We start from the raw sequence: 26,884 nt of genomic DNA, 5'->3' as shown, positions 1-26,884 counted from the left end.
AGCTCTTCCTGTTTGCGGCAGCCTTCGTTGCTGGTTTTTGCTGGGACCGCAGTGGCCGTGAAGATGGCGTCTACCAGCCGGTTAGTACGGCCGACCGAGCCCGGCGAGCTGGGGGCGGGCGGGAGTGCCCGGGCTCGCTCGGCGGCCGCCGGGGCTGCTGCGTCGGGCAGGGCGCCCCGGAGGTGCGCGGAGAGGCGGCAGGGCTCGTTGGCCGGCGCGGACAAAGGCCCTCCCAGATTGCCGGGTTGTCAGGGCTGTCGCAGGGGCTACCGTGCCTTCGGCGTCCCCGCCCCGGCGTCCTAGGGCGTCTTCTTATGCAGGCAGCATCCTGTGGGTCTCTGTGTCCCCAGCCCCGGCCTCGCGTCTTTTGAAGATATTTCAACTGTCTTTTTTTCTTGTTACTTCTTTCTGCGCTTGTTTTTCCATCTACGGCTCAGTCATCCTGAGGGTCTGTGAGTCTAAAGAGCAGGAGAGGGTTAGTTCCAGGCCCCTGTCAATCTGACAGGGAGTTAGGGACGGCAGCATTGTTGAGCCTGATGGAAACTGGCATCCCAGAGGCCCTCTGAAGTGGAAGCGGGGCATTTCCGAACAGTTGATCAGTTCCTTTCTAATAGAGTTCTTTACAAATGTTGTCTTCTGCGTATTCCTGAAGGAAGTCTTGCCGGCAGAAAATTACTTACATGTGCTGGGAAGTCACTCTTTAATATCTTCTTAAAATGTGATGTATACATACCTACAGGAAGTGCATGCAGAATGTCCTTAGAGACAGCCTTTAATCCTGTGACCTGAAAAATGCTTGCAGAGCCTAATTATCTTTCTCGTTACCACTATGAGGTAGATGTTAGTATTTTTGCATAAGTGTAAACTGAGTCACGCCAGTGTTGACTTTTCCAAAGTTGGTGTTAGAGTGTAGAGTCTCAGATATGTATTTCCTGTTATCACACAATTGGCCTGTAGTTAACTCATAATGTATTAAAAGTATCAAGTTCTATAGCTCCTGGAAGGCAAGTCTGGGATAATTTTTCTCAACTTGTTATCCTCTGTGGATTTGAGTTCCCACAGAAAGCCATTATCACAAAATAGCTAGAGAAGTCCGGGCCCTTTCTGGTTACTGCCAAGACTTACTGCTTATGTTAACTGTATTTTTTTAAAAGGTGGGGGTAGGGAGAGAGGCAGCTTTAGCTAATGGACTGTTTGAAAATAACTCTCAAAGCCGGTGACACTCTTGTTTACTGATTCTAATTCCATGATTGACTGCTCAGTCATTCTATCTGGGTGTGGCTTTGTCAAGTAAGGCTTCCTTGTAGGTAAATGGAAAACGTCACCTTCCCAAAGACACATAAATATGACATATTCTCTCACGACCCTAGATCTGAAAGGTAAATGTGGTCATATTTGGGCACAGCTTTTGCATGTAATAGAATAGGAAATTGTGTTTGTAGGAAATGTTGCAGTAGTAAAATATAGTAAATTCACTTTGTAGATTCTCTACCCGAAAAGTACTTTGCTTTGTATGCCTTTATTTTCCTCATTTGTTAAAAAAAAATGTTTGAAATAAATTTTTTCTAAACATATCCAGCTCTTAAATATATGTTGTCCATCTCGAGTTTTTCTACCAGTGAGAACAAATGTAAATGTTAGTATTTCTACCTTTAGCAGTTTTTTCCCTGAGGAAGGTGTACAATTACTAGACTATGAAAATGCCTGATGTTTTTACAGAGAAGAGCACAGATGTCCTGAGTGCATACCTAAGCTCCATCTCTTAGTAGTTCTGTGACCTCAGACAAATCATTCTCTGAGTATAATCTTTAAGATAGGGAGAATGCCTCTGTTGCAGGGTGGCTGTGAAGGTTAGTAATATATGTATGGCTCTACACACGTAGTAGGCACCCCAATATGTGATAGCTCTAAAATGAGGTCGGGAATAGCTGGCTCCTTAAGTAGTCTAAGTTGTTTTGTCTGTGGTGGTTGTTTACTCCGTTCCTTCCTGATGGTTTCTCTCCCCTACTTCCCTCACCACCCACTCTTGTGATGCCTCTTTAATATTACTCTTGTGGGTAATTTGATTAAAAATTGACTACTTTAGCATGACTTCATTTTATTTTGGATAGAGTACACATCCAAATAGTAGAAAAACAAGAAAAATACAAAGCATTCTCCCTCCTTCCCTAGCTCCCAACCATCTGATTCTCCCCCGAAACAGACATTGTAACCAGTTTCTCGGTGTTTTCCTAGTGATTCTGTGCTTGAACAAGCATATGCATATCCTTCTAACCTCTTGTCTGCCGGAGAAGTAGTCTAATGTAAACACTGTTTGCTACCTTGCTTTTTACCTTTCTTATGAAGTTAACACATCCGTTTTACGTGCACAGCTCAATTACAAAGTGAGCACGTACACAGAACACCCACCCAGGTCAAGGAATCAAATACCGCTGGCACCCTGAAGCCTGCTTTGTGCCCTCAATCATTACCCCTTCCCAAAGATAACCACATCGTGACTCTGGCACCATAGATTTGTCTGCCTGCTTTAAAGTTTCTGTAAATGGCATGTATATTCCTCTGTGTCTTTTGATCAGCATTTGAGATTCATCCATGTTATTGCATATAACTGTACTTCATACTTTTTCCAGTTTTGTATAAAATCTCTACCTTATTCTTTTCACCTAGCATATCTTTGAGATGTTTCCGTATCGTTTGTGTATATACACACGCACTCTACAAGATACTTTATCTACTTTTTTAAGAGTGCAAAATATATCAGTCCTTTTCTTTGTATGCTGTGTGCCACGTGGCTGCCCAATAGGAATTTATGGAATAAGCGTGAGTATAAAGTAGGCCCCAGCCCCCATTTTTCCAATTAACAGATCGAAGACATGTTCTGGTTAACTTGAATATATAAATTTGGGGAATATGGATTATTTTATCCGTTTTTTGGTGGGAATCACCTTTTATGTTGAGTTAATATTCTGAATCATATTTGCTATCGTGAGAAACTTTGTCCAAAACCACAAATACCTATTTACATGCTATAAGAATGGTTGGTGAAGTCTTTTAGATGTATATTTGAGATGGCCATAAAATAACCTTTTACTGTGTTACTTCAAGTGAACTTTTAAAGAGGGCTTATTTTCAATGATACCAAACATTTGTGATTTTGCAGTCATACCCCCAGAAATAATTACTCAATCTATGTTAAATATCTTTGTTGCTTTTAAAAACTGATTCTATCAATTCATTTAATGCTAACATGTCTTCCCCACACTGCTTTATTTTCAAAATAAAATAATTGAGCAAATTATTAATATCACAAGTAGAGTAAAAAGTAGCTTTTGAAGCTGTTTCTTGAATGCTAACAAGCTCAATTGTGGAGCAAATGAAATTGTCACATCTTAGGTTCAGCAGAGCCACATCTGCAGCCCTCATTTACATACCTGTTCCTTTCAGTGCACTACTCTAAATCTGTTACTAAGGTAACTAGCAAGTAGAAAGACACAGGCTTGAAATTTATTCTCTGACCAGAGAAATAAGTGGCAAGGTGCACAACCTTGATGGTTATATATAAATGTCACAGGTTATTATGGTAGCTAGTCATTTCTATGCTAATGAAAATTTTTAAAAATCTTAGTAGCCTACATGTTAAGAGAGAAAAGTTGTTTTCCATTTAAGTTTTTAAAGCCCTCCATGTCTGCACACCAGTAAGTATTCTTATAAAAAACAATTCCAATAGAATATACCTGTTAATTACTAGCTAGAATTTTAAAGTAACCTAATTGGGATGTTTACTTTGAAAATTTAGCTTAAATGTGTTATAAACTTATAGTATTGGAAAAGTGTTCAAATATTTCTTTTTTCCCCATAAAGTCTACTTCGTTACATGTTGGTTGGGAGGATATAAGAATACATATATATTTTTTTTTCATTTAGTTTGGATGCTCTTCCAAGAGTCACATGTCCAAACCATCCAGATGCCATTTTAGTGGAGGACTACAGAGCTGGTGATATGATCTGTCCTGAGTGTGGCCTGGTTGTAGGTGAGCACTTATTATGATTTTAACTGAAATCACTATTTGGGATACTTTGCTTTTGTTTATTTTCCAAACTGTCTTTTAGTGAATACATTTTGAATTTTTTCCTTACAGGTAATTTACATTTGTTGTAAAACAAAAAAAAAATAATTAAAAAGAAACAAGTGAAAGTAATATCATCCAGAGATACTATATTTTATTATCTATCCAAATGTGTATATTTCATAATGTGGGGTAGGAGGGAGCATTAAATGAGACAGCTCATCCAAGAGAAAAGGCCCTCAGTCCTTAATCTCTTGAGTCCTTAGTCTTAAATATTTGATGGGGCATTGGGACAAGGGGATGACGTTTATGCGTGTGGAATAATTAATAAATGTAATCCAACTTTTGTGGCTTTCATATATTTAAACATGATTTATTTCAGAGTATATAAAGCTAGGCAGACATGATTTATTTCAGAGTAGTAAAGATGTATTTGTACTGAGTCTCAACTAAGTCCTTTTAGTCAGCAAAAAGATTTATTGTAATTTTCATTTGCTCATGTAGAATGATTTATTTATTAATTTCTAATATAAAATTGTTATTGCCAAAAATACTGCTACTTAAAATTTCACTTTTATTCCTACTTGCTCGCTAATCTAGATATGCAGCAGAACTTTAGAGATGGTCTGTTCAAAACTTATTCATATAGCGAGGTTGCAGCCAGTATCTGAGAAAAGGAGTAATGCTTAGCAGTTTGAAATACTTAGGAATGAAAATGCTGGTGGTGTTGTGGGAAGTATAACAAACATTGGTGGTGGTGTACTGTGGGAGTATCTTACTTGGAGGACATCTGTAATATTCCTCCAAGTAGGGTGCTTGCCTCAGACCTCCAGTGGGAGTTTTAAATCATACAGAGTTGCTAATAGGAATTGAAATCCATTTGCAACTGTATTCTACTTGTAAAAATATTAACAGCTAGTACGCTTATTGTATGCTAGGGATTGTTCTAAATGATTTACATATTCGTGCAGTTTATCCTCAGAGAAACCTATGAGGTGAGTACTAGCATATCATTTTAGAGATGAGAAAACTGAAGTTTAGGAAGTCTAGCAGTCCAGCTCCAGGGTCTGCATGGGAGCCAAATTTCTATCCTACCTTTCGTAATAAAATGAGTTCAGTCTGAGATTGGGAAATTACTAACACCACCTATTTTTATATGGCTTGAATGCTGAAAATGGCTTTTACATTTTTAAATGGCTGAAAAAAAAGAATATTTTGAGATGTGAAAATAGTATCAAATTCAGATTTCCATGTCCATAAATAAAGTTTTATTGGAACACAACCACAGTCATTTATTTACATGTTGCCCGTGGTTGCTTTCACATTGCAACAGCAGAATTTAGTAGCCGCAACAGAAACCATATGTGGTGCTCTCATTGCTTTGTACTGCTGCTCAGTGCACTAGGAGTCCCAGTGATGCAGTTATAACCCCACACAGCATTTGGAGTGCCCAGCATATCTCCACAGTGTAACATTTTATTTATTTTGTTACCATTGCGTACCCATCATGTCAAAAACAAGAAAAAATGTGAATTTTGAACGTCATGCTTAAAAGGCACAGCAGAGTGTGGGTTATTTTGTTATTGAATTAGATGGCAAAGCGTTGTGTTTATTATGCAATGATACTATAGCTATGCTAAAAGAATACCGTAAACATTGACATAACGAGACTAGGCACTCATCGCAGTACTCCCAACTCAGGAAAACAATGGTCAGAACATTTGGAAAATGTAAAGTGGAGTATCTCATCACAGCAGAATTTCTTTGCAAATATAAAAGAATGGAAATAAGGCTGCAGCTAAAGTAAGTTTCTGAGTGGCTCATTTTTGGTAGGCCAAGCAAGGAAAGCGATTTACCATGATGAGTTAATTAATTCGTGTTTGATTATAGCAGCTAAAGAAATGTGTTCAGAGAAAATACACTTATTTAAGACTGTTAGCGTCTCAGCAAGAAGAGTTGCTTGAAGAGTGGAGGACATTGGGAGCAACAGCAATAGTCAATTAACAATCAAGGCAAATTATTTCAAGTATTTTTCCTGGACTCTTGATGACTTGGCAAATGTTACTGATACTGCTGAGCTGTTTATTCAAGAAGTCAGTGCAGTGTGCAGTTGGAAGTGACTGAATCATCTGCATGGAACAACTACAGGAGAAAATATTTTCAAAGAGGTGCAGAATTACTGATTCAGTACGACCTGAAGTGGAATCAGCTAAGATGTTTTGTAACTGATGGTGGTAAAAATATGTGTGGAGTGGAAGACTTAGTGAGACAAATTTACAAAGATTGTGAAAAATTTTAAGATTTTTAAAGCCTATAGTTATTCGTCGTGTTATTTACCAGTAGATACGTTGTGGAAAAAGTTTGAATCTGTCATTTGTTATTGATTCAGTAGTGTCAATAGTGAATTTCACTCACTCTCCTGGACTTAACTGTCATCAGTCAGTTCTATGAATCAGTGCCGCTTTCACCCGCTGTTGCTGAACTTGGAATAGCTTTAGAAATTAGCTTTTGCTGCAGACTTGCTAATATGTCTTAATTGAATTCAACCTAGAATCGCAAGGCAAAGCAGTGCCTGTGTTTAACTTAGTTAAACGGTAGTAAAGTCAATTTGACAACTAACCTTATTTGAATCACAAGTAATATCAAATTGCTTTATATATTTTATGTACTTTCATTGCTGTCAGAATTAAAACAAGAACTAAGATCTTCATCCCCGCACAGATCTGCAGCAGGTATATTTTTCCAAACCCAAACTGTGTTTTCCAGATCAGGATGCAAATGCAAATGAAATTTTCATATTTCAAGATTTGCTTAACTGTAGTTAAGGAGCCTCCACCTAACCTTCAATTGGAAATGATTAATCTACAATATAATGACATGTTAAAAGGCAAATATCAGGAGAATGTAATAAAATTCCATAAATGCTTTCCAAGCAGTGAATATGCTCAATTAAATCATAGGCTTGCAGATTAATATCACTATTTGGCAGTACTTACTTATGTGAAAAAGACATTTTAAAAAATGAAATGCATGAAGTCTTGTTAACATGGCATTGACAGATGAACATTTGTAATTGATTTTGATGATAAGGAACACTAACTTTGAATTTCAATTAAGTGAAATTTTTCCCCCAAAAATAGAATATCATTCTTCTCAGTAGTAGATATGTATTACAAAAAATTATACTTAATTATTGTTATATTTTTCATTCCATCAATAAAAATTATTCGTTGATTTTTTTCTTTTGGTATAAATACCTATGTAATATCATCAGTTTGACCTCTTGACTCACAAAACCTAAAATGTTTACTGTATGACCCTTTACGGAAAATGTTTGCTGGCCCCTCAGTTAAATGAGAGCATTCTAATTCTTCCGTAGTATTAAGATCAAACCAATAATGTGTGACAGTGAGACAGAGATGGAATATTGAAGGTAATTCGTCTTCTTGGAGGTCCTAACCTCTGTAGGCATTTAAAAAGAAGGAGTGCAAAAATGTTGCCTTATATTTCCAGCCTTTCCATCAGCTTCACTTCCACTTTGACCAGCAAGACAGTTGGGTAAGATTAACCAACTGGAGGAGGAGGATAGAATTCACAGGCCTTATATGCTTTTTTGGTGTTTGGAATCCCTAATTTTTACTTGTATTTTTCTGCTGTATCAAACCAAAGAAAGTATATTTTCTTTTAGTTTTCCTTTAGTTAATTACTAGTCTTGAACACCAGCATCAGAAGTATATTTTATTCTAACTAAAGCTACCAGGCTGAATTTTAAGGCCTGGAAATTTGAAAATATAATCTGATTAAACTTCCTTTCTATATATAGAAATATCTCTTTGTGATACTGGTTTTCCTGACAAAAATATAACAAATACTTGTCTTATAATATACAGTAGCCTCATTCACAGATATTTGTGGTTAAATGTGTTATATGATGTCTTGCAAACGAAGAATTATTCCGTGACCAAACAAGTGCAGGCAGGTAAGACTCTGCTGACAGACTTCTGTTTTGCTGCAGATATCATCAATCAAATTATGTTGAAAATAGCTTAATTAAACATGACACTCCATGAGTCTAAATTTTAAAAATACATATACATATGTACATATATACACAAACATATATCACTGTCATCTATCAATAATAAATTTAGATTGTATTATATATTTTATTGGGTTTGCATCATCTTGCTGGTTTAAAGGCATGTGCTCTTTGTTGCCAGCTTAATTTAGCTTTTATCTCTTATGCTGTGGAGAGAGGAAGAACTTAAACTGGTCAAATATTCTGCAATCCACTAAGGGCATACAATTTGTCCCTTTTCTCGTATTCGAGATATTGCTGTTCATAAAGATTTAAATCTGGACATCATCATCATGTGTTTCCCAGTAATCTTGGTATATGTGGTTTGCTTGTGCTTGCCATAGAATTTCACATTCTCTGAAACTTTTTAGATTATACCATATTTATTGAATAAGCATTTTGAATAACCTTTGGTTTAATCACCAGACAACTTAAAAACAAACTCTGCTAGAATTATTTTTGGACAACTCTGTACTTAATTAACGTTTAATTTGTGCTTGAAACTTAGGGCGGCCTCTTGTCACTAACTCCCCTTAATCTCAAACTTAAGACTAGATACCACTCAATTGTCATCTTCAGAGCCATGTGCTACCCCCTCAACTGAGTCGGCACTAAGAGAGTCCATTATTATCACCTTTTTTAATGAAATAATTCATAATACAAAAAATATATTTGTCTTATATAAACTGTCTTTTCTTTAGTCTCTAGTAACACTTTTCTCACTGTCCTTTAAACCTTCATTCATAGGCCCCTTGAGGCCCACCAGTCAGTCTCAAAACCAGTGCCACGTGTTTTAGGATTTTCTTAAAGCAACATTATACCTTCAGGAACCAATTTCTGTTTCAATTATGTGACAAACTCCCTCAAAACTTAGTCGCTTATAGCAGCCATTTTATTTTGCTCTTGATTTTATGGGTCAGTAATTTGGGAAGGACTCATCTGGGGTATTGTTTCTTTCCATGGTACTGGCAGGTCCTGGAGGATCCACTGCTGTGATGGCTTCGTCACCTGCATTTCTGGTGCCTCTATGCTCCTTGGCCTTCCTACATGGGTCTGTCATCCTCTAGGTCTTCTCCATAGTTGTTTCAGAGTAATCCTATTTCATACATAATGGTTGATTTCCAAGAGAAACCTCTCAAGAGCAAGTGTTTTGAGAGAGAGTAGAAGCTGGATTTGGGTCGTGAAAGGCTATGCCTGGAACAGGATTGCTTCTGTATTCTATTAGCAGTCATGAGACCTGCTTAGTTTGGAGGAGTTGGAGAAATAGGCTTCACCTGATGTGAGTGATAGGGTCATGTTGCAGAAGAACATGTGGATGGGAGATATTGCAGCCATCTTTGGAAAAGACAATTTGTCACATGTTTAACATCTAATTTTTTTCCCAGTATCCACATGGTTGTGTAGTATTTAGTCTCTCTTGTAACTCAGGTTGTTTCCAATTTTTTGTGCTATCTTTTAATACTGTTTAACATGTAATAGTTATCTAATTGACTTTCCTCTTTGAATTACAGGATTTGTGTTTTAAACATATGAAATGTTATGATTTGTGGTTGGCTGTCTCATCAGTGATCCTTAAGATATTGGTAGTGATCTCTAAAATAGGGCCAATTTTTAAAGCAAAGCTTTGTCATTTCTACCATGAAACTATGGGCTCTAATAGCTTGTTTTGTGGGGTTTTTCCCCCAAATCCTGTGTGATTGTGTGTCACTTTAAAGGGTGAGCACTAGGTGGCAGTATAATCATATTTAGATTGTCAATTTGTTCATAAATTTGACTTTGTTCATTGTTTATACAGTGACTTATAGTCAGCAGAGTGTTAGGTTAGTAAACTGCTGTAATAGCTGTTAAAACATGAAATTGGTTATCAAGACTTTTATAAATTAGGATTTCATAATGAGGTGTTCGTTAGAACTAGTGGTATCATTTCTAGTTAAAGCCACTTTTCGTGTACCATTTAAAACTGAATTCTTTCATTGTTCTTTAAAGCAATATAAGGAAAATACCAGAAGATAGTTTAGGTGGATTTGAAAGGGAAAAATGAGTCAATTTGACCTCTTCCTCTTAAACTCATTCTGGATATTATTTATTGGTATCTGATATTTGAACATGAATGGAATCTGGTATTAAATCTGACACATGAATGTATGAATGTGCATTAAGAATCAGCTGGGAAATATGTTTAAAAAGATTCCAGGCCTCACGTCCAGAAATTCTAGCTCAGGTCATACGTTGATAATACATTAAGAAACACATACCTATACTGTTATGTTTATAATTTACCACATTCTTTAAGATCTTCTCTACTTGTAGAGTTTTCATACTTTCTCTGTCTCCAGACCTAGACTGCAAATTCCTATAGGGTACATATCCTATGTGTCTCCGTAGCTCCTAGTATAATTAGGAGTCAGTGGCCCTAGTTATACTTGGCTTGGCTACTAGTAATAGGCTATGTAACTATAGTAAAGTTACGTAATTTCTTCATGTGTAAAATAAGTCTTCCTCCCCCACCCCACAAAACAAAGGGCAGATACCATACATCTCAGAATTGTTAGGAATTGTTAAGAAGTAAATGAGATAATGTATATAGTATGGCTTTAGTATGACATTTTAGTGTTAATATATTTTGGGGATACAAGTTACTCCTTTTTCCTTAACCTTGTCGTAAAAGAGGATGATTCTGAGACGCCATTCTTCATAGCAAGTCAATTGCAAAATGTTTAAATGGGTTTGGCATATTTAATGCTCCAATTGCAGTACTTTAAAGATTCCTGTGCTACCATCTTTAAATTTACGTTAGCAATATTTCCTAAAGGAAAAAAATTCAGGTTTAGTTTAATGTGCCCATCTATATATTTAAATTAAGGACTATTTGTATTCCCTTTCACATTCTTGCTTTGGCATCTCTTGTAAGCCTTCAGAGACAGCCTTCTTGCCTAATGTAGAATTTTTAATTTAGATGCTACTTTCTCTTAAGCATCGGAATATTACTAATTTTACTCATTTAACACAACCACTGTTTGCAGTAGTTTTTTCCATTTTACTGAAAGGGAAACTGAGGCTTGGAGTGCTTAGGTAATTAGCTCACGATTCCACATCTAGTAAGTGACAAAGCCACTTAAATCCAGATCTGTACGAGTTAAGCGCCTTTGGTCTTTCTACTCCATGTTTCTTTTAAGACTGTCCTGGTCAGGGAGAGTGATAGAAAGATGAAACCCTATAAGCAAGCTCTGGAGCAACTCTGGCTAGTGTGTGGAAGGGAAGAGGGTAAATTAATACAGCATAACATGGTAAAAGCTCTATTACAGTTCTTTCAAGTTTGGGGAGAACACAAAGGTAGGAAGTGGTGACTTCCTGGGGAAATTACTGTTGAATTTACATTGAAACGTGGTCATTAAGAATGAGTCAGGGTTTATGGAGGGAAAGTCATTCCAAGTAGAGGGAAAAGAAACATATACCATAGGATAGAGGCCTGAAAGTATTAGTTCCTGAATGACTAAGTTTACTGTGACCAAGGTTAGGATGCATCTTCCATCAGAGCCGAAGCTCATTGGCTTAGATTCTGCTGCTGCAGACTTGCCTGTTTTTGAGGAAAAACAAGATGTATTCAGGTATTCAGGGATGGAACTTATAATGCATTTTCCTTTACAGACTATTTTCCAAATGGTAATTACACTGTCAACTTGTACATTTTTGAGGGGGTGGGGAGTCTAAGCATCCTGGGTAAAGTAGGCTTTTATGGGCTGGTCTTGGAAATTAATCATGATGTGGTTTGTTTCTAGGGGATAATTCATTTTGAGTTTGTACCCAGTTTACGTTTTGGGAACATAAACTGTGATTTAGAGACAGGCTATATTATTAATAGTATGTCTTCATAAAGTATCTCTTGATTAAAGTTCTCTTCAAAATTGTCTTTAACACATATTTCTGATAAGAATGTATAGTAACCATAGGCTAAAAATCAGGATTCTTTGAAATATCATGAGAAGAAATGGGGGAAAGGGTTAAATGACTGAGGAAGTTGTGGAAGCTAATGATGCATTTCATCTCGAGCAGTAGCTTTTATGAATCTAATGTGTTGGCTTAAACATTTTTCAAAGCACCTTAAGTTTTCTTTAATTACAAAAATTTGATGCTTGGGGTTTGTCCATCTTGAGTAGTAATACATTCGGATTATTGAACTTTTATTACACTTAGCCCATTTTGAAAAATTTTGTAGTTTTAAACTAAATGGTGTTAGACAAATCTAGCCTGAGAAAAACAAGTAATTTGGGCAATATTTTTCTAAGACCCTCCTACTTCTGAATTCTCTACTGCAGGTTGTATGCCAGAATGCTTAAATAAGATCATTTTTTCGGTAAGATGCCATAAAGAATTGAAATCTGGGGCACTTCCTGCTCATATACCCTTTTTTAAAGTTCCTTTCTTAATTTACAATAAGAGAGAGAAAACAAAAACATTGTAAGTCTAGGTCAGGCCAGAAAGTCACGCTCTCCAGTATTGGCTTCCTGGTGCTTTTGGTATGTTGCAGTGTTTCCCTGCACTGTTAGGATTGCTACCTTAAGCCATTCTTGTTTTAATAATGTACCATGAAATACCTTTGGTTGAATTTACAGTTTATAGTTTGCATGATAAGGTTTAATGTATGTTTAATTTGTCTTTGTGTACTATTTCCTTTAGACTATAAGGCACAGTACCTTGATTCTGCTGGATGTTCTTTCTCATCTCCTCTCTCCCTGCCCCATTATTCCTGTGGCAGAGGCTGCTGCTTTTTTCCCCAATGTCTATCCCCCCTTTCTTCACTAATAGAATCCCTGTTTGTTTTTGTTTTTTAAAGATTGGCACCTGAGCCAACATCTGTCGCCAATCTTCTTTTTTTTCCTTCACTCCCCAAAGCCCACCAGTACATAGTTGTATATTCTAGTTGTAGGTCCTTCTACTTGTGGCATGGGGGATGCCACCTCAGCGTGGCTTGATCAGCAGTGCCATCTCCGCACCCAAGATACAAACCAGCGAAACCCTGGGCCGCCCAAGTGGAGCACTCAAACGTAACCACTCGGCCATGGGGCCAGCCCCATAGAATCCCCAAGTTGGAACTGGGCATGTGGCTGCCCTAGTAACTGTATTACCCAGCTTCCCTTGTAGCTTGATATGGCTGTGTGATTAAGTTCTAACTGGTAGGTTGTCAGTAGAAGAAATGTTGGCAACTCTAGATCCTGCCCTAAGGGATGTGCCCTCCCTTTTTCTCCTTCCACTGGTTAGAATGCAGACATGACGGAGGGACCTACCAACAGCCATCTTATGCTGCGAAATGCAAGCCATGATAAAGATGGCTTATCACAAAGATAGGAGGAGTCTGGGTCACACTAGACCAGAACTATTAACTGTGGACTGTTAACATGAGAAAGTTGTGTCTTGTTTAAATCACTATAATTTTTGCTTTGATTACAAACCTACCTGTTTCCTTCCTGATACATTTCTGGAATCGTATGGGGAGTTTATTTTGTTTGGGTCATCTATTATCTGCCAGGGACTGTGAGTATCTGGAGAGACTGAGAGCACTGGTGGTGGTGAATTGGAAGGTTTTCCAGCGTCACTGCCGTCACTGGACTTGCATTGACAATTCTGTATTACAGGATGAATAAGCATAAAAATCACCATGGGGCTTATGAATATAAACTACAAGGAAGAGGAATAGTGATCCTGATTAAGTCCATGGACTTAACAGAAAATTCTACCCCTGACATAGTTTGCTAGTAGAAAGTTATAGAAAATAGCTAATATTTGTGATTTCCTCAGTTTGTCATGTGGCATAAAAAGGAAGCCATAGAACAGTCTTTTTTTAATGGACTTATACATAAATCCCCAAAACTATGGTACTGAAATCTGTTTGCTAATTGTCTTGTGGAACAGCCCTGCTGACTCTTCACTGGTATTTCTGGTTCTTCTTTGGGCTACATGGTACAGTTGTACTTCCCCACCCCTTTTGAAGTTAAGCATTACCCTTGGCTGGCTTTGGCCAGTGGGAGGTGAGTGGAAATGTTACTGTTAGAAACCATTAAGTCAGTGCATAATTCACCACATTCCCTTTTCCCTAGCATGGTGACTGGCATGTGTCAAGTGGTAGGAATTCCATCATCTTGAATAAGGACTGCATAAAAGCCATCTTGTCTCTTTTTAGAGTATGAATAAGAAAGTATAGTATGAATAAGAAAGAAATCTTTGTTTTAAGACACTGAACTTTTGAAATTATTCATTACCCCAGAATAACTTAATTTATCCTAACACAAAGGTACTAGAAGAAGAATAAGCCACAGACGACTCTGGTTAGCTTTCATAATGTAAGAAGACGGTGTGTAAGAAACACTATGGTCTGCTAAGATGATAATTAACTCAACACTTGTTTCTAATATAAGATACTCTGAATTAGAGTAGAATTATGTTTTAAGACTATTTCAGTTCACCTGTTACTTTTATGAAATAATGTTGAAATATTAGAGACATTTCTGTTTTAAATGGAAGGCATTGTTTTGAAAGTTCTGACAAGTGCTTTAGGTATAAAATAGAAATGGGAGTTAAGCATTGGAAAGGGAACAAGTTCTGCCACTGATGGGATTCTATATCTAGAATATTCAGATCAAATTTTAAAAATTAATAGTCTATTAAAAGTGGCTGAATATAAGCATGTAAAATATTACAGCAATTACTAGTTAGAAAATGAGATTTTTAACAGAAAAAAATTAGGTCTAGTCTTTAATGTGAAATACATATAATCTGAAAGAAGACCTTGAGAAAGAGTATATTCCTTGTCCAAGAAGATTGATGAAAGTTGTTCTGTCATTCCCAAAATAATGTATAGGTTTGACGCAGTTTAATTCAAAATCAGTGGTGTTTTGGTGGGAGTGAATTCTAATTTTTAATTGATTGCGGTATAATTGCATGCAGTAAAATGCACAGATCCCAGATGGTGCAGTTTGAATCTTGACGTTGCATATACTGGTGTAACCAGCACACTGACCAAGAAGGTTAGGCCGTTTGCTTCACCTCAGAAGTCCCCTTGTGTCTGTTTCTAGTCAGTCATCTCTGCCCTCCACCTCCACCCAACAGCAACCACTGTACTGATTTCTGTTCTCATAGATTATTTTGCCTGTTTTTGAACTTCCTATAAATAGAATCATATAGTATGTTCTTTTTTGTGACTGAGCTTTTTTGACTCAAAATAGTGCTTTTGAAATGCATTTATGTTACTGCATGTATCAGTAGTTTATTTGCTGAGGGATATTCCATTGTGTACATTTTCCTGTTGCTGGACATTTGGGTTGTTTCTAGTTTTTAGCTGATATGCATAATGCTGCTATAAACATTCTTGTATGAGACTTTTGTAGGTAAATACTTGAGTGGAATTGCCAAATCATAGGTGCCAAAGTAGTGGAACCATTTTAAACTGGTGTAAATGATTTTGGCTGTTCTCAATTTTTTCCTGAAAAATAAAGAGATGAAACTCATTCTCTTTAGAATATGGTTAAATGTCTTAGTTAACATTCTTTAGATACCACTCACATGGATTGAGAACTGTACGTGTGTAATATGTGAATATACATATGTACTGAGTATGTTTACTTTTGGGTGAGAAACTTGATCAGAGTGTTAGAGAGCATACTCTATAGGTGGACGGAGGAGTAGGGCTATGATGTATATTACAGTAGTGCTACTATTTTGGTTTTATAAATATTCATATATAGACTTTGTGTCTGGTGTTAATTTTAGACAAATCAGTGTGTGGTTAAGAAAGAAACTAGTAAAAGTTGGCATGTTTCTCTGTTTCTAGAACATTAAAGGATACGTGAAGTGGTGTGTGCTGCGCTGATTGGCAGGCTTCTTCCTTGTCAGAGGTTGGTTATACCGAAACATGGCTGCCTGTGCTCTTAACCCCTAAAAGGATTCTGTATTGCAGTTTCCTTCCAGAGCAACTTTGAAAATGCTGCCTCGTTTAGGTTTTCTTCGAATGAAAATCCTTTATGTATTCTGACTTTCTTCCTGAATGGTCCACCCTATTTCTTGTTACTCATGCCCTTAATCTGATGGTCTAGTTATAGTTTCATGATGTGCTATTTGAGTTATTTTGGAAATTTTATTATAAATGCTGTGTTTTGAGCAGTAAAATATGAAAAGAGGAATGGCTTTTAGCACAAACCACAGATTATTGAATGAGTCATGTAGATCACTCCCACGTATGTGGAAAAATTACCTCACTACCCAGTTTGGGGTTTTCTATTTATACTATCCTAGGCCAGCTTCGTTTTGTTTTGTTTTGTTTTTCCCCATAATGCATCTTGTCTTTTTTGAGGCAGTACAAAGCAAGCAGTAAAAGAAACTCATGGTAAGTTACTTTGAGGCCAAAAGGAAAATGCTATGAAGTGAAGCATCTTGGCTAACTAGTACTTTATCTTTAGATTACTAATAGATATATTCTACCTACCTGCCTTTTCATTTGCAGTGTCCTCTTAATACATTCATGCTGTTAATTAAAATATTACAAGTTAATCATGACATTTGACATTTTTTGTGAACTTAGAATTTAGCAAATAACTCCAAATTTGAAGGCTACAGTGGTTTTTTGTTGTGTGTGTGTTTATTTCACTGACTAGGAAAGTTAGATTCCCTTTTCTCCCTTTGAAAACATAAGTGTTTGGAGACATCGTGGTATCACTTTAATTGGTGGATATTATTAAAGGGGCTAAACTTTGTCTAAAAATCTTGTTTTGGTGTTTATGATACAAATTTAGTGTCAGTTTGTCATGGAACAGGCACGATATGATCTAATTTTAATTTTAGGAACAAATGCATGTATACACATGAATGAAAACAGCAGAATATATTCCAAAGTATTTACTGTCTGTGGCTGTCTCTGGGTGTTGGAAATACAAGTAATTTTGTTTTGCTCATATATCTATTTTTTTTGTAAACAAGTATTATTCTTTTATAAATATTTAGCCACTGCTTCGTAACCTAAAAGGAAAAGTTTCCTACCTGGCTTTCTTCTCACTGATTCTAGGCTTAGTTTATTCTATATAAATTATTTGGCCAGAAATATTTTTTCATCAAACAGTAAAACATAAACTTAGACTTAGTTGTTTGTAAAGCATTTCCCTTGAAAACTTGGTAATTTTTTTATATTACACTATGTGCATTAATACCATTGTGAACTGTGTTTTCTATTTTTTTCCATGCCAGTTGCACATTTTGTGCAAATCCTGGTTATGAATCATTATATTACTTTATCATTGCATCACATGTGAATAGCTTTATTGTGCTATTTGTCTTTATTTTGACTAATTGTTTTTTCTTCCAAGAGTTAGACTGTGACTAATCATAGCGTAAGGTATAAAGAGGGTTATTATTGGACTGGCACAGTAGTTAAAGGAACGCTTTAGGACAAATCTGAGATGTGATACTTTTTTTTTAATGGGAAGATTTTTAATTGACATCTTGAAAGATGGTACTAGAATGAGCAAAACCATACAAAATGCTGGAAAAATTTCCAGACTTCCATATAACAGAAAATAAGTCTGTAGTTCAAATCCCACTGCTGGCATTAGCCAGTTGGTTAACCTTTGATAATTCACTGTGTTTCCCTTTTTTTTTTAACTTGTAACATTATATACATTTTGGGTGTACATCATTATATTTTGATTTCTGTGTAGATTACATCATGTTCACCACTGAAGGACTAATTACAATCCATCCCCACATGCATGTGCCTGATCATCCCTTTGTCCTCATCCCTCCCTGCTTCCCCTCTGGTAACCACCAATCCAATCTCTGTGAGACATGATGCTTAAGCTGGAGCCTAGATGTCCATGTTGAGATTTCCTGGGAATGAAAGGGCTGAGTTGAGCATTAGACAGTGTTAAGTAAATCCTATCTTGACAAGGCAATTTAGATTTGTGCTTATATCCTTAGGTGACCGGGTTATTGATGTGGGATCTGAATGGAGAACCTTCAGCAATGATAAAGCAACAAAAGATCCGTCTCGAGTTGGAGATTCTCAGAATCCTCTTCTGAGTGATGGAGATTTGTCTACCATGATTGGCAAGGTAATGAATCCATTCTGCAGGAAATACCAAGTGCAGACTGACCAAGGACCTGGGAGTTTGGGATTTTGGGAAGAGTATCAGTCACTGTCCTGGTGAGGAGTCTTGACCTGAGAATAAGATTTGCCAGTAATACCATTGTGAATGATGGTTGCCTTAGGCATTTCTTCCATCTTAAAGGGGAGACCAACATATCGAAATTACCGAGCCTTTATATCTCAGGCCCTTGTTTTCAAGAAGCACATTTTGCACAAAAATTAAGTTGGGTGTAAATGGTCTTTATGAGTTTATATTGATATGTTCCTTGAATATTGGGAATGTCTTGTCTTTTCCCTCCATACCACCTAAGATAAATTGGGCTCAGTATAGCCTATTTTCTAATATCAGTGAATTTATGACTTATCTAAGCTTCACATTCCTCATCAGTAAAGTGAGAATAATAGTACTTCATAGAGATATTGAGAGTTACATGGGAATGTGTGTCAAGTATTTATCACACAACATGTAATGTGTTGTATATATTCAGTAAATGGTAGCTACTGCTATTGTGTACGGCAGTACCATCATCTTCTGGGCAGCCTGGCTCTGTTTTGCTGTTATCTGAATTGGCAGTAGTAGTGGCAGTATTCCAAAGGACTAATCAAGGAAGTGGATGCTATTTTAGGATGTAATCTATATTACTGCATAGTCTCTTTTTAAAGTATCATTAAAAAACAGGTCATTACGTATTTTTTCATGCTCTATAAATTACATATCAAATTTGAAAAATGTGTAGGCTAAGTTAAAAAGTTTACAGTATTCAGAAATATCTTTAAGTAGGTGATTTCCGTGTTCACTTTAGCCTTCCAAGCTGGAAAAAAGGTATACTTAAGGACGTTTTTAAATGTAAGATTGCAACTAATTGACACTGCAACCTTTTTTTAATGTTTAATTTTTTTCAATAGGAAATACTTGACTCAAAACCAAAAATGTAAAAAGAACACAGTAAATCTTCCTCACTCTTGACCCCCAAACTCTCAGTTCCCACTGCAACCCCCTTTCCCTGTCAAAAACAGGTAACCGTTCTTATTAGTTTCTCCTGTGTCCTTTGAAAGTTTATGCCTATATGGCAAAAAAGAATTTTTTTAGGATACTACGTTTATTATATAGTAAATTTCTGTATGTTTTTGGGAACATTTCTGGACTTTGTTTTCTTTCTCTCTTCCGGCTTAATCAGATGCCATACCACACTGTTTCAATAGCCTGTAGGCAGCATCAGTCCTCCTTCATGGCTCCTCTTTTTCAGCGTTTTCTTCACTGGTCTTTTCCATTTTAGGGTTAGGATTGCTTGGATTAGTTAAAAAAACAAATACCAGAAAAACTTTGTTATTATTTTTTTCACTGAGATTTTGGTTAGATTTACTTGCAAATTGAGTTAGGGAAGATCGGCTTCTTCATGATAAAACTTCCTGTCCAAAAACCTAGCATGCCTTTCCTTCTCCTTAGGTCGTATGTGTTCTTCAAGGGATGTTTTAAAGTTTTCTTCACGAGGGTCTTGCATGTTTCTTAAGTTGATTCCTAGATATTTTATTTTTTTCAATGTATTGTAATTGGAGTGTTTTCTTTCATTGTCTAACTGGTTGATGATACACATGAAAGCTATTAATTTGTCAGTTTTGACCTTGCCACTCTAATCAGTTCTCTTTCTATAGCAGTTTTGCAGTGATTTTCATGAGTAGTCTAGGTATACAAAGATATTATCTACAAAGAGTTTATCACTTCCTTCCCAAATTTGTACTTCTAATTTTTCTCTTGCCTAATTTTAATATCCTTATACTAAAATAATAGAATTATGTCATGTAGTTATAACTGCATTATATTGGCTAGTTTTTCTAGTACTGTGTTACAAGGGGTAGTGGTAGGAGGCGCCTTCATCTTCTGGCTTCAGTGGAGAAATGTGACGCTGCTCACGCTCCTTTAATCACTGTGCTGGCTTTGGGCTTGGGAGAGCAATTTCCTGATATGAAGTCCCCATTTGTAGTGCTTTAAGAGTTTTTATCAAAAACTGGATTGTGAGTTTTGTTTACTTGTCTTTTTTAGTGAGTTTGGAGATGATCAGTTGATTTTTCTCCTTAGGTCTATTAATATGATAGTTTATATTATTGGATTCTCTAATAGTAGATATTCTTACATGTAAAGCATGTGATAGAAAAACCTGTTTAAAACCATCTTAACCTGGTACTTTTTCTATTGAGGAATAGGGAAGATGCACAGGGTAGATTTCTTGAGCACATGGAGTCAGATCATATAAGGTATATTTTCTTAGAAATTGTTTATTCAGGCTTCCAAAATTTTTTTGCACAAAATTATAAAACTTTGTTTTGTAGGGCACAGGAGCTGCAAGTTTTGATGAATTTGGCAATTCTAAGTACCAAAATCGGAGAACAATGAGTAGTTCTGATCGGGCAATGATGAATGCATTCAAGGAGATTACTACCATGGCAGACAGAATCAACCTCCCTCGAAATATAGTTGTAAGTTCTTGTCTTCTCCTTTAAGCCATTCTGGCTTTGACTTAGCATAATTTAATGAAGACATGAAATTTTGATATTGCAACTAATTAAATGGCCTAGAGTTTATTAAACTTAGTTTCTCTGCTTTGAAGGATCGAACGAATAATTTATTCAAGCAAGTGTATGAGCAGAAGAGCCTGAAGGGAAGAGCTAATGATGCCATAGCTTCCGCTTGTCTCTATATTGCCTGTAGACAAGAAGGGGTTCCTAGGACGTTTAAAGGTAAGTTTTTAGTTGCATAGGTAAAAATATTATCTGTGTCACCTTAAAGTCACAGACCAAAGTCAAGCAGCTTTGACACTAAGCAGCTCAGTCGTGTCTTTGTGGTTACATTCATTTTCAAATGCCTACTTATTTTTGTTCCTTTTGATCATTCTGTGATCTTATTGGCCATGTTCTTTTCAGGCTGTTTTCCCATGTAAAGTCATTTTAGTTCATGTAAGCCCTGTGTTCTTTGCTAGTAAGATTTTTTCACTGACTGTATTTTGTGGGCTTTGAGTTTGAGGCCTGGCACCATAAGCCAGAGCAGGCCTTTGTAGTAAGTCTGTACACTTGATGCACAGAAAAGTTTCTGCTCCCAGCACAGGTCTCTGTAAGTGAGGGAGTCAAGCTTTAGAAAGCATCAGTGACGTTTTTTCTTTTGAGTTACATGGGTTGCACTTTCATACTCAAGTTGGAGGATTTGAGAGGATTACTGTTTTTCATCCAGTTGGCAGTTTACCCAAGAACCCATGACCATCTTATTCACACCATGTTGCTGTGACACTCACACTGACTTTCACTGCCAAAGTGCATTTTAGCTTACCCTCCATTCATCCATGAATATTTATTTTTTTAAGTTTTCTTAATGTCAAAGGGAAGAGGAAGTGGCTTTCATCATCATTTTTGGTATTACAACTAAAATTAAGGATTTTGTTAAATTTATTCTGAAAGTGTTTGGTAGTTGAATTTTTAGAAGAACAGAGTCAACGATTGGGTCCTGTTTGCTGTAGCCATAACTGCAGGGATTGCGTGTACACGTGACAGGCTGCAGCTTGAGGAGTGTTCTTTAGCTTGAGTATTTCTTCCATCTCCTTGATATGCTCTTTACAGCAGATTAAGATATAAATACCAGAGTTTCTGATTAGTTGAAGAAACTTACTTGCATGAGTTGAAACTTCAGAGAAGTTAAAATTTTGAAATATTGGGACCATAGTTAAATTGTTTATCAAACTTTAAAGAAATTTTTAAAAAAATTTATGTTAACTGAGAAATTTTAAATTAGCTCTATCATAAATATCACTGAGAGAATTAGAGATTTCATCTTTAAGGCCTGATGGAATTTTTTGCAATTAGAATCAGAAATGATAGATTTTAAAATGAACTATATGGCTTATGTGGATTTATTCATTTTAATTTTTTTTTCTTTTAGAAATATGTGCTGTATCACGAATTTCTAAGAAAGAAATTGGTCGATGTTTTAAACTTATTTTGAAAGCTTTAGAAACCAGTGTGGATTTGATTACAACTGGGGACTTCATGTCCAGGTTTTGTTCCAACCTTTGTCTTCCTAAACAAGTGCAGATGGCAGCTACACATATAGCCCGTAAAGCTGTGGAATTGGACTTGGTTCCTGGAAGGAGCCCAATATCTGTGGCGGCAGCAGCCATTTACATGGCCTCACAGGCATCAGCTGAGAAGAGGACCCAAAAAGGTAGGAATCTTCCTCAGGCAGAGTGGTGATGAGATTGTGAAGGCTGGAGCATGTGACTAGTTCCATTCTAAGTAGAAAACAGGTTAATATCCAGAACTCATGTAAGAGGTATTTCCTTCGCATCCGAACAAGAAAATCCAGTGTTTTGCTTTTAAGTGGCTCAGAAATAAAAATAGAGGCATAATCCTGTGTACAGACTTTTTTCCATTTGAATTATTTCACTTTGTACATTTTTCATTTTTAGAAGTTGTTTTTATTTTTTCCCTTAAATGTTCCAGGTTATTTTGAATAGTCCTTTTCTTCTCCTCAAAACTTACCTTTTAAAACTTGAGGGGGCTGTGCTTGCCTTCTCAGCTCCTGACCTGGTACCCTGTAGATAGGCACACTGTACATAGACGTTGACCCTCAAGCTTTAACATGCTGAGAAGCTGTTCTCTTTGTCCTTTTGTACAGAGTCACAGTTTCTTAATGAAAATACTAACATAAGTAGTTTGACCATCTAAAGCCATTTTTTAATTTAGTGTTGTAGGGGAACTTTGAAACAGAAGTATTAAGTGAATTTCTTTATAAGCATGTATTCATTAATTCTGTGATCCTCAAGATGATTTATAAAGAAAAAGCAGTCAATTCTAAATTTAAAAGTGAGGTAGTGAAATTACTTGCTGCAATAACTTTGTGATACCCTATTCATATGTAGAAGAAAGACTACAAAAGAGAAGCCACCCGTTAGTTATTTAAATGTGCCGTTATCTATTCACTTTGGCCTCCATTCATATTTTTTTTTCTTTTTTTTTTTTTATTAATGTTACGATCGATTACAACCTTGTGAGATTTCAGTTGTACATTATTGTTAGTCATGTTGTGGGTACACCACTTCCCCCTTTGTGCCCTCCCCCCACCCCCCCTTTTCCCTGGTAACCACCGATCTGATCACCTTATCAATATACTAACTTCCACCTATGAGTGGAGTCATATAGAGTTCGTCTTTCTCTGACTGGCTTATTTCGCTTAACATAATACCCTCGAGGTCCATCCATGTTGTTGTGAATGGGCCAATTTTGTCTTTTTTTATGGCTGAGTAGTATTCCATTGTGTATATATACCATATCTTCTTTATCCAATCATCAGTTTCTGGGCATGTAGGTTGGTTGCACGTCTTGGCTATTGTAAATAATGCTGCGATGAACATAGGGTTGCAAGGGACTCTTGGGATTTCTGATTTCAGGTTCTTAGGATAGATACCCAGTAATGGGATGGCTGGGTCATAGGGTATTTCTATTTTTAACTTTTTGAGAAATCTCCATACTGTTTTCCATAGTGGCTGTACCAGTTTGCATTCCCACCAACAGTGTATGAGGGTTCCTTTTTCTCCACAACCTCTCCAACATTTGTCGCTCTTGGTTTTGGATGTTTTTGCCAATCTAACGGGTGTAAGGTGATATCTTAGTGTAGTTTTGATTTGCATTTCCCTGATGATTAGCGATGATGAACATCTTTTCATGTGTCTATTGGCCATATTCATATCTTTTGAGAAATGTCTGTTCATGTCCTCTGCCCATTTTTTGATCGGGTTGTTTGTTTTTTTGTTGTTAAGCCGTGTGAGTTCTTTGTATATTATGGAGGTTAACCCTTTGTTGGATAAGTGGCTTGTAAATATTTTTTCCCAATTAGTGAGCTGTTTTTCCTCCATTCATATTTTTTAAGGAAATTTTGAGTCTTCCGGTGCAGTTGAGAAGTTGCAGCTTAGGCACATCATCCTTACCTTCATTCCTAGTTGTGAAGTTTTTCAGCAACACAGAAATGTTTCTCTTGGCGCTTCCCGCAGCTTGTGTTTTACGTGAAGAGTTTTCTTGAAATTTTAGGGCCTTTCTCTTCCCTCCCCAGCAGGCAGTTGACCTTCATGTAGTTGACGTTCATCAGTATCTGTCTAGAATAGTCTAGAATAGTGTAATGCAATATGAGATAAGAAAATGTAAAATGAGCGAATTCCACACTGGTGGCAGGCATCCACACCGAAAATCCATGAAACCTCACCGATTTGAACTGACTGTGAAAAGGTGGTAAAATGAGTTTGTGCTAAAGGGTGTGTTTTAAAGTCCATTTTGGTTAAGTATTTATAACTAACCAAATTATTAAGTGGTAATCCTGTGGGACTTTTATTTTTTTTTGTGGAAGATTAACCCTGAGCTAACTACTGCCAGTCCTCCTCTTTTTGCTGAGGAAGACTGGCCCTGAGGTAACATCCATGCCCATCTTCCTCTCCTTTATATGTGGGATGCCCACCACAGCATGGCTTTTGCCAAGTGGTGCCATGTCCGCACCCAGGATCCGAACCAGCAAACACAGGGCTGCCAAGAAGCGGAATGTGTGAACTTAACCACCGCTGCACCACCAGGCCGGCCCCTTCGGGACTTCTTTTAATTGAAAAAAGGAAAAAAGTGACAGTGACTTTGAAGGATAAAAGTGCATCCTAGGATTTTATAATAGTCTGTAGAAATACTCATATGAACTCAATATATATGCTCAAGTATGTGTTCGTAAGTGAAAAACATCTATATTATGCTATAATGTACAGCTGTTTGATCTCAGATGTATTAAGTAGAAAAAAGAGGTTGTAGAACAATATTTATAGTATCATCCCATTTTGGTTTTACCATCTTAACAAAAGAAACTTTTAGTGGAAGTTAGCTAGGGGAGATGTTGCAGGGGAACTTTTAAATAGAGAACTAATAAAGTGAACTTCTTTACAAGAATGTATTCATGGATAAAGATGATTTACTGTGAAGAAAAAGAAGTCAGTTCTAAGTATGATGACCAGTACAGTCATGTGCTGCATAATGGCATTTTGGTCAACAGTGGACTGTGCATATGTGATGGTGGTCCCATAAGATCCGTGCCTCATAGCCTAGCTATGTCATAAGCCATACCATCTAGGTTTGTGTAAGTACTGCAGGGGAGGAAGAAATTTTCTTCTACCTTTCTAGGTTCTTCTGGCCAGTGTAAGAATTAAATTGACGTGGCACATTAACAGGAGAAAACAAAAGTTTAATAACACATGGGAGAAACCCAGGAAAACTGAGTAACTCACCCAAATGACTAAAACCCTCACCTTAAATACCATCCTCAGCTAAAGACAAAAGACCTTGAGGGTGGGGAGAGTCAGGGACTTCAAAGGGAAGGCAGGCAATTCACAGGTAGGTGAAAACGAGCAAATGTTTGGAAAACAAGTGTTTGGCCACACAGAAACAGAAGAACACAGAGGGGAGCCCAACAAACTGGCCTTTCTAGGTTCCTCCCTGTCTGCCACCTAGGCCATGTTATGCTAAGGTGACAGCTCACTTCCTGAGACAGTCCTTTTTTAATCTGAATTCTTTTAGGCAGTTAAGGGGGAAGTAACAAGAAAAACTTTGAGTCTTGTTTCTTAAAAATATTCAGCCTAAAATAATCCTCATGTTAAGGAGACACATTTTGGGGTGGCAAATTTTGTTCCCCTTCAGTACACTCTGATGTTCACACAACAACAAAATCACCTAATGATGCTTTTCTCAGAATGTATCCCTGTTGTTAAGCGACACATGACTGTCTAATAGTCATCACTCTTAGTGCTCTGCCCTGAGCACTGTTCAGATGTTTTACGGATAGTGAACCTTTTAATACTAATATGGCAGCCCTTTGAGGTATTAAGTACTATTGCCCTTATTCTTGTTGTTACTAACTTTAGCCCTGCTTTCTACTTTTTTGTGTATATTTCCATTATCAGTTTTTAAAAATCAGTGTTTTTGTTTTTTTCACTTTTGCATTTTTATACTACCATATCTCGCAAGTTGGAATGCAGGTAATAGAAGGGAGGTAGGATGGAAGTTATACTTATTATTTTGATTTTTGTCTTTTAGAAATTGGAGATATTGCTGGTGTTGCTGATGTTACAATCAGACAGTCCTACAGACTGATCTATCCTCGAGCCCCAGATCTGTTTCCCACAGACTTCAAATTTGACACTCCTGTGGACAAACTACCACAGCTATAAATCGAGGCAGCTAATGCCAGACTCTCGCACACTGAACTTGGTCTGTTGTCCACAGCCTTTCCGAAGTGCTGGAGGGAGCCTTTAACAAGGGAACGAAGACGTGGTACGCATTCCAGGGCTAAATGTTAATGGCTTGGCATTCTGTATGTATATACTAGCAAAACCTATTTAATGATTTAAATTTCTTATTGAATTTGCTTTCTTTTGTAGCAATCTAGGAAACTGTATTTTGGAAGATATTTGAAATTATGTAATTCCTGAATAAAACATTTTTTAAAACTAAAGTTTTTGTTAAGGTAAATTACATGTTATATGTAATTTATAATTTATAATATACAATTACAAATAATACATATTGCAGCTAATGAAGCTGATA

The 26,884-nt window shown here is 36.8% G+C and overlaps 1 protein-coding gene across 1 annotated transcript; it reads left to right on the top strand.

The window, feature by feature from the left end:
• GTF2B (general transcription factor IIB) lies at nt 1-26,884 on the top strand. Its single transcript, XM_046645724.1, has 7 exons — nt 1-80; nt 3,925-4,031; nt 18,106-18,239; nt 20,603-20,749; nt 20,881-21,010; nt 22,200-22,481; nt 26,375-26,884. The coding sequence occupies exons 1-7, from the start codon at nt 64-66 to the stop codon at nt 26,506-26,508; spliced, it is 951 nt and encodes a 316-aa protein (XP_046501680.1). The 5' UTR covers nt 1-63; the 3' UTR covers nt 26,509-26,884.

Source organism: Equus quagga, chromosome 18, assembly GCF_021613505.1.
Source record: "Equus quagga isolate Etosha38 chromosome 18, UCLA_HA_Equagga_1.0, whole genome shotgun sequence".
Lineage (NCBI taxonomy): Eukaryota > Metazoa > Chordata > Mammalia > Perissodactyla > Equidae > Equus > Equus quagga.
The sequence above is the reverse complement of the archived record's forward strand: the minus strand, read 5'-3'. Positions and strand labels throughout refer to the sequence as shown.